The sequence below is a fragment of the Rhopilema esculentum genome, chromosome 15 (genome assembly GCF_057945365.1).
Source record: "Rhopilema esculentum isolate cy_ngs chromosome 15, ASM5794536v1, whole genome shotgun sequence".
Taxonomy (NCBI): Eukaryota; Metazoa; Cnidaria; class Scyphozoa; order Rhizostomeae; family Rhizostomatidae; genus Rhopilema; species Rhopilema esculentum.
The window spans coordinates 10,384,056-10,392,440 of record NC_142829.1 but is presented as its reverse complement, the minus strand read 5'-3'; the positions used below and the strand labels follow the sequence as shown (position 1 = coordinate 10,392,440).

At 41.5% G+C, this 8,385-nt stretch overlaps 1 protein-coding gene across 1 annotated transcript; it reads right to left on the bottom strand.

Annotated features, from left to right (window-relative positions):
- Positions 1 to 1,139: 1,139 nt before the first annotated feature.
- On the bottom strand, positions 1,140 to 4,657 carry LOC135685375 (uncharacterized). The gene is made up of 2 exons (XM_065201302.2): positions 4,443 to 4,657; positions 1,140 to 2,847 (listed from the first exon to the last, which is right to left on the bottom strand). The coding sequence occupies exons 1-2, from the start codon at positions 4,489 to 4,491 to the stop codon at positions 2,309 to 2,311; spliced, it is 588 nt and encodes a 195-aa protein (XP_065057374.2). The 5' UTR covers positions 4,492 to 4,657; the 3' UTR covers positions 1,140 to 2,308.
- Between the last annotated feature and the right edge of the window lie 3,728 nt (positions 4,658 to 8,385).

The window sequence follows — 8,385 nt, the reverse complement described above, 5'->3', positions numbered from 1 at the left end:
TTTACACGAGACGAAATTTTCGCGCGAAGCGAATTTTTCGCCACGAATTTTTCGCCTACGAATTCGCTGCGAATTCGAAGTTTAATTTCCGCTGGCAGAATTTCTTTCGCGAATTCGCCGCGAATAATGCAAAAGAAAATGGTGTCTGTTCGAAGATTATTGTTATTAAAAAAAGCGAGCAAAAAAGCTAAGAAAGGGGTACTTGGTTCGAAAAATTTATTCAGAACGTCTACAGAAGGGGGAGTTTCATCTTTTGGTAAGTGACTTACGCTTAGATTGTCAGGAATAAATACTTTCGAATGTCGCCAACTACATATGAGGAGCTTTTATCGTTTATTGCACCAAAGACGCCTGTTGCTAGAAACGTCCCGTTCCATTGTTTATGTTATAGGTGCGGGATTTTCCCAGCATTGTTTAGGCTTAGTCATAGGTTACTCATTTTTCAACCATGTTGTTGTTTGAACCATTGCGTAGTTTTCTGTCGTTTTGCATACTTTTGATTTAGATATGTTTACATTGCGTAGCACCATTCGGCCTAGCCCTTCCTTTGCGTTTGTGTCAGATGTCTTCAATTGCTGTTCTGATTGGTTTATTTTACAAGGCGAAAAAATTCGCAGCGAAAAAGTAGGAATGGTTTCTACTTTTTCGCAGCGAATTCGCTGCGAGTTTTCCAATCTCCACTTCTGCGCATATTTTACGCGCAATCGCGGCGAAAAATTCGCTTCGCATGAAAAAATTCGTCTCGTGTAAAGGCCGTTTTCCACTATACGAATTTATTCGCGCGAAGCGAATTTTTCGCGGCGAAAAAAATCGATCGAACGCGTTTTTGTTTTCCACAGAAACTCCAGCGAGTTTTGGTTTTTTGGTGCGAAAAGCTTTTCAAAGATGGCCGCTGTTAATCTCAGGTATCTACTGCTACTGAAAGCTCGATTATTGATCAAAATTTTGCTGCTAAGAAGACGTGAGAGAAGGTTGCAAAAGTACAAGAAAAGGTTTTGGATAAGGAAGATCTATGAAGAACGGGAGCAGAAGGGCGAGTATCATCTTTTGATCAAAGAACTGAGACTACACGATGCTGAATATTTTTTCAGGTGTTTTAGAATGACACCTACACTGTTTGAAGAGCTCCTGAATTGGTTTGGCCCGTTTCTCTTCAGAAAAACGATACGAAAATGAGGAAAGCTATCCAACCAAGTGAAAGATTGTCTGTTTGTTTAAGATACCTGGTGACGGGTGATGCCCAAGTAACGATATCAGCAAGCTTCCGTATGAGTCCCACAGTTGTTGGGAGAATAATCGGCGAGACTTGTGAAGTTGTATGGAAAGTACTCAGCGCAAAAGGCTTCATCGAAAACCCATCAACAGAACTGGAATGGAAATCTATAGCCGAAGAATTTTCAAGATTTTGGAATTTTCCGAATTGCTTGGGAGACCTTGATGGGAAACATGTGGTCATGCAAGCACCAGCAAGATCAGGATCTTCCTTTTTTAATTACAAAAAAACTTTTAGCATTGCCCTTTTGGCAATTTGCGATGCAAGATATAAGTTCACTCTGGTGGATATAGGAGATAGTGGTCGCCAGAGTGATGGAAGTGTGTATAGTTGTAGTAATTTAGGTTATGCTATTGAAAATAATCTATTGCAAATCCCTGGACCTGCAAAGCTGCCCAACTCAGAAAAACGACTTCCATTTGTATTTGTTGCGGACGATGCATTTGGACTCAAAACACATATGATGAAGCCCTTCCCATCACATAATTTGCCACTTGATTAACGTGTCTTTAATTATCGGTTATCAATGGCAAGGAGGGTGATTGAAAACACTTTCGGGATTGCTGCCAGTAGATTTCGAGTATTGAGAAGACCAATCATTGCCAATGTAAGCAAAGTAATACTTATCACAAAAGCTATTGTTGCACTGCACAATCTACTGATGTTTAAAAATTCATCGACAAACAATCGATATTGCCCAAGAAACTTTGTTGACCATGATGGACCATCAGGGTTTGAGGCTTGTGAATGGAGACAAGACAGAGCTGATTTTGGTAGCCTTCGACCAATTTCTCAAAGTGGTTCAAATAACTACTCTAAAGATGCAGCTTCTGTAAGACATGGATATAAAAACTACTTTACCAACGAGGGCGCAGTTGAATGGCAAAATGAATTGGTTAGTCGAACTGCAAATCCATATGAGTGGTTTCAGGACAGACAATGAAAGAATGAAGCAAGTAAGAGCAGAACTACAAATGTGTATAGACATCAAAATATAAATGGTACATAACCATAATAAGTTAACCTTACATAATATTATTCATGTTCAAACTCAAGTTCAAACAACAGTTGGCTGACTTTGAACATAGCTAATCGTTTCTTTTTAACTGAAAAAGATGATATTATTGGAATGATGCTTTTGCAATACAGAGAAACTTCATCCTCATTATCAGTAGTGACAACTGACTTGATTGCATTATTTGTGGATTCCAATTCTTTCAGGATTGCATTATCAAATCTTTCTTGACGATTCTTATACCCTTGACTACCACAAGAGGATGGTGTGTCACTTGCCTTCCTTTTTGTACCACTCAGAACAACTGGCCTTACTGATATCTGAGAGGCTAATGGGCCGTCCAAAACATCTTCAGACTGCAAAGCTGTTTCAGCTTGAATAATGTTGCTTTCTGTGGGCCTGTTTGCTGTTTTTTCATGCAGAAATCTCATTTGTTCAAAGTACTTGCATTTAGGCAATGAACTTGCAGCAGCACCAGACCTAGTCATCCGGTTCCTCTTGTCCAAACATTTTTTCAGGTTGTCTTTTAGATTTTTTAGATGCCTCTGAAGAAATTCCACTACAAAAAAAGAAATCAAATAATATTATTTACAAGATTCTAAAAGATATCATCAAACTAAGAATTTTGTCCAGCACAGAAAGTCTCTTAAGCCTGGTTTCCATATAGCCTTAAGGCTGCCTGCGACTGCCTGCGATTGCTTTCTGCCATCTTTCATCTTCCACCCTTACAGTAGCGCCGGCATATAGAAACGTTCTGTTTTCAATTGCCTGAGATATCGGTAACCATGCCGGTAACTTGGTAAAGTTCTAGCGGGAAAAACTGGCGGGCAAAATTCAACAACAAAGCCCTGTTTCAATTGGTTCTTGCACATCACATGATCCGTTTGAACAAAAGAATGCCGCAGGCAAGGCGTTTCCATTTGTAATTTGTCTGCCGGCGGTACCGGGAGGCTGCCGTAAGAGCCGGGAAAAGTTGAACTCATTCAACTTTCTCCCGGCTCTCCCGGCAGTCTTACGGCACTTCTAACAGCTGCCTGCGGTACCGTTAGAAAGCGTTTCCATAAAGCCTGGTTTCCATATAGCCGTAAGGCTGCCTGCGACTGCCTGTGACTGCTTTCTGCCATCTTCCATCTTCCATCCCTACGGTATCGCCGGCAGATAATTCTTTATGGAAACGCTTTCTAACGGTACCGCAGGCAGCTGTTTGAAGTGCCGTAAGACTGCCGGGAGAGCCGGGAGAAAGTTGAACGAGTTCAACTTTTCCCGGCTCTTACGGCAGCCTCCCGGTACCGCCGGCAGACAAATTACAAATGGAAACGCCTTGCCTGCGGCTGCCTGCGGCATTCTTTTGTTCAAACGGATCATGTGATGTGCAAGAACCAATTGAAACAGGGCTTTGTTGTTGAATTTCTCCCGCCAGTTTTTCCCGCTCAAACTTTACCTAGTTACCGGCATAGTTACCGATACCGCAGGCAATTGAAAACAGAACGTTTCCATTTGCCGGCGCTACTGTAAGGGTGGAAGATGGAAGATGGCAGAAAGCAGTCGCAGGCAGTCGCAGGCAGCCTTAAGGCTATATGGAAACCAGGCTTAAAGAATTATCTGCCGGCGATACCGTAGGGATAGAAGATGGAAGATGGCAGAAAGCAGTCGCAGGCAGCCGCAGGCAGCCGCAGGCAGCCGCAGGCAGCCGCAGGCAGCCTTACGGCTATATGGAAACCAGGCTTTAGAATTATTAGATTATTATTATGAGAGTTATCAGTTTGAGGGACAAAAAGAAAACCAAAAGCTGTGAAAACCTCTCTCGTGTAAATTATTTTCTCTTTTGTATAAATTTTATTCCTTTTACGATTGGAGTGGTGTCGCTCATCATGTCTGGGCGCAAATTTGTTTGATTAGCAAGGAACATAGGTAAACTTGATATCTCCTTTTAAAATAGCTTTTTGTGAGTATTTGTCATATCTGCAACGCTATTGGAACGATGGGCGACACCACTCCAATCACTTTTGTAGCTTATTATTGTAATATTTGTGTCTCTATGTTATGTGTAAGTCTTAGGGTTGGTATGCATTTCCATGCTCCCTAGGCTTTTGTATTGTAATTGATTGTCGTTGTAAATTTTATGAGAATATAAAAAAATAGCTGTGAACTCACCGTCCTTGTTGAATAACTGGCCCAATTTTGACCATGCGTTTTGCTTCATGGGCCTAATTTTGTATCCTTCGGAAGCAATATCCCACAAACATCTGTACTTGCGGACTTCTTCCAAAAATACTTCTTTGTCGAATTCAGCTGCAAGTAGTTCTTCGCCATTGTACTGGTCTAGGCCTTGTAGATTGTTCTCGGGGTGGTGGTGGTGACAACAGAGACGATCGTCTCTGTCTCCTCAAAACCTGTCTCATCAACGGAGCCTGGCGTGTCAGCATTGTCTTCGTGGTTGTAGAGTTCCTGTTGACTGTTGGTATTTGCTAAACTGGCAAAGTCAGCCACAGTTATGTCTCCATTTGCCATCATTTGTTGTAAGAGATTCAGTGTCATTGCAGCCATGACAGATTTCCAGCAATTTAATTGGCTTGCGCCTTTTTTCGCCGCGAAAAAGTTGAATCCATTCGAACTCACTTTTTCGCTGCTGGGAACAGTCACCGCGAATGAGCTCCTGCGCGAGAATTTAAATACGCATGCGTATGCTCGAAAAAAGTCGCTTCGCGCGAATAAATTCGCCCAGTGGAAAACGGTCTTAAATCAGGCTTTATTCCCTCGCTCGCAATCCGAATCTGAAGTGAAATGTTTTGCAAAAAGAATTTGAAGAATTTTTCAAAATGAGGCCGTAAGTTGAATTGGTGTATTGTTCTTTGGTCTTTCCACTAACTCTTTTCTCGTATCGCAGTCATTCCCTCGTCGTTCCGCTATTTCTCTCCTCATTCCGTGGTCGTTCCGCGGTCATTCCTTAATCGTTCCGCTCGTTCCGCGGTCATTCCTTAGTCGTTCCGAGGTCATTCCGCTAGTTCCTCGTTTTAGCAAAGTCGGAAATAGCATCTAAATTTCTCTCCATCTATGTCTTTGTCGGTAAAAAATACTTTTGATGACCCTCCACCCCCTACCTTTAGTCAGGAAGGTCAAGCTACGCCACCGCCCATGCTGTGGCTTCAGTTGACAGTATTAGCCCCCGTTCATACTTTTTTTTGCGAACAAAACAGCATCAGTCTTATCAGGCATTTTCCCGACCAAAAATTAATTTTGATTGATTGACCAAATCATTTTTGAAACGATATGCCAATTTTGATATGTTTTAAAGGGTGCTCAGCCGCTTAATGAGAATTTTATGGCTTATTCTTAGGATTATTTTGGGTATTGAGCCTGTTCTTGGAGTGTTCAGTCTTTTAGAAACGATGATTGATCGAGCGATGTTGGGCCGGAGCCGTCGCTCTCATGCAAATGGTACCCCTCATGTCAAATATGTACCTGACGTGTCGAATTTTCAAACGCGAAAAAAAATATAAAGATACCAATAAAACCAACAGATGATGATATTCATGTATTCGGCAACTCTTCTTTATCCGTTTTCACTTAATATCGGGGTTATTGCCGATCGTTTTCTGTCAATATTCAGTAAAGTAAACCAACCACTATAGGCCCGGTGAACACAAAACAAAGCTCCCACGACTAAGTGTCGAGTCTTGTTCCGAAAGGCAGGGGATTCCCTGTATATCAGCAATGATTGCTGGGGGGTACGGTCAAAAATTAATCGAATTTATCTTCAAACACGTAATTCGAAGAAACGAAAACACTCAATGAAACGACATGTGCTACAAAGAATACAAAGTATCATCAAATACGTGTGTAATAAAATTGGTACCACAAAATAAATCAGAATCTAGCTTTTTTCGCTCCGCCACCAAGAGACGGTAGAGACTTAGTCTCTGGAAGGGTCGGCTCCGTGTACCCCTCCTGTCGAATTTTGGAAAACTTGCCAAAATGCGCCGCTTCTCAAGTTTAGATGAAATCTAATATCAAATAAGTGTGTAATAAGATTGGCACCACATTATCTTGAACAAAATAAATCAGAATCTAGCTTTTTTCGCTCCGCCACCAAGAGACGGTAGAGACTTAGTCTCTGGAAGGGTCGGCTCCGTGTACCCCTCCTGTCGAATTTTGGAAAACTTGCCAAAATGCGCCGCTTCTCAAGTTTAGATGAAATCTAATATCAAATAAGTGTGTAATAAGATTGGCACCACATTATCTTGAACAAAATAAATCAGAATCTAGCTTTTTTCGCTCCGCCACCAAGAGACGGTAGAGACTTAGTCTCTGGAAGGGTCGGCTCCGTGTACCCCTCCTGTCGAATTTTGGAAAACTTGCCAAAATGCGCCGCTTCTCAAGTTTAGATGAAATCTAATATCAAATAAGTGTGTAATAAGATTGGTACCACATTATCTTGAACAAAATAAATCAGAATCTAGCTTTTTTCGCTCCGCCACCAAGAGACGGTAGAGACTTAGTCTCTGGAAGGGTCGGCTCCGTGTACCCCTCCTGTCGAATTTTGGAAAACTTGCCAAAATGCGCCGCTTCTCAAGTTTAGATGAAATCTAATATCAAATAAGTGTGTAATAAGATTGGTACCACATTATCTTGAACAAAATAAATCAGAATCTAGCTTTTTTCGCTCCGCCACCAAGAGACGGTAGAGACTTAGTCTCTGGAAGGGTCGGCTCCGTGTACCCCTCCTGTCGAATTTTGGAAAACTTGCCAAAATGCGCCGCTTCTCAAGTTTAGATGAAATCTAATATCAAATAAGTGTGTAATAAGATTGGTACCACATTATCTTGAACAAAATAAATCAGAATCTAGCTTTTTTCGCTCCGCCACCAAGAGACGGTAGAGACTTAGTCTCTGGAAGGGTCGGCTCCGTGTACCCCTCCTGTCGAATTTTGGAAAACTTGCCAAAATGCGCCGCTTCTCAAGTTTAGATGAAATCTAATATCAAATAAGTGTGTAATAAGATTGGTACCACATTATCTTGAACAAAATAAATCAGAATCTAGCTTTTTTCGCTCCGCCACCAAGAGACGGTAGAGACTTAGTCTCTGGAAGGGTCGGCTCCGTGTACCCCTCCTGTCGAATTTTGGAAAACTTGCCAAAATGCGCCGCTCCTCAAGTTTAGATGAAATCTAATATCAAATAAGTGTGTAATAAGATTGGTAACACATTATCTTGATCAAAATAAATCAGAATCTAGTTTTTTTCGCTCCGCCACCAAGAGACGGTAGAGACTTAGTCTCTGGAAGGGTCGGCTCCGTGTACCCCTCCTGTCGAATTTTGGAAAACTTGCCAAAATGCGCCGCTTCTCAAGTTTAGATGAAATCTAATATCAAATAAGTGTGTAATAAGATTGGTACCACATTATCTTGAACAAAATAAATCAGAATCTAGCTTTTTTCGCTCCGCCACCAAGAGACGGTAGAGACTTAGTCTCTGGAAGGGTCGGCTCCGTGTACCCCTCCTGTCGAATTTTGGAAAACTTGCCAAAATGCGCCGCTTCTCAAGTTTAGATGAAATCTAATATCAAATAAGTGTGTAATAAGATTGGTACCACATTATCTTGAACAAAATAAATCAGAATCTAGCTTTTTTCGCTCCGCCACCAAGAGACGGTAGAGACTTAGTCTCTGGAAGGGTCGGCTCCGTGTACCCCTCCTGTCGAATTTTGGAAAACTTGCCAAAATGCGCCGCTTCTCAAGTTTAGATGAAATCTAATATCAAATAAGTGTGTAATAAGATTGGTAACACATTATCTTGATCAAAATAAATCAGAATCTAGCTTTTTTCGCTCCGCCACCAAGAGACGGTAGAGACTTAGTCTCTGGAAGGGTCGGCTCCGTGTACCCCTCCTGTCGAATTTTGGAAAACTTGCCAAAATGCGCCGCTTCTCAAGTTTAGATGAAATCTTATATCAAATAAGTGTGTAATCAGATTTATTGTTTAAAGTTTATTGTTGATAATAAACAAGAGTTAAAGGTATATGTTGTTTCCAAAATTTTTGGACGGTCACAGAGGGGCAAAAAATTCTAGTTGGGCGGGCAGTGCCCCCTGCCTTTCC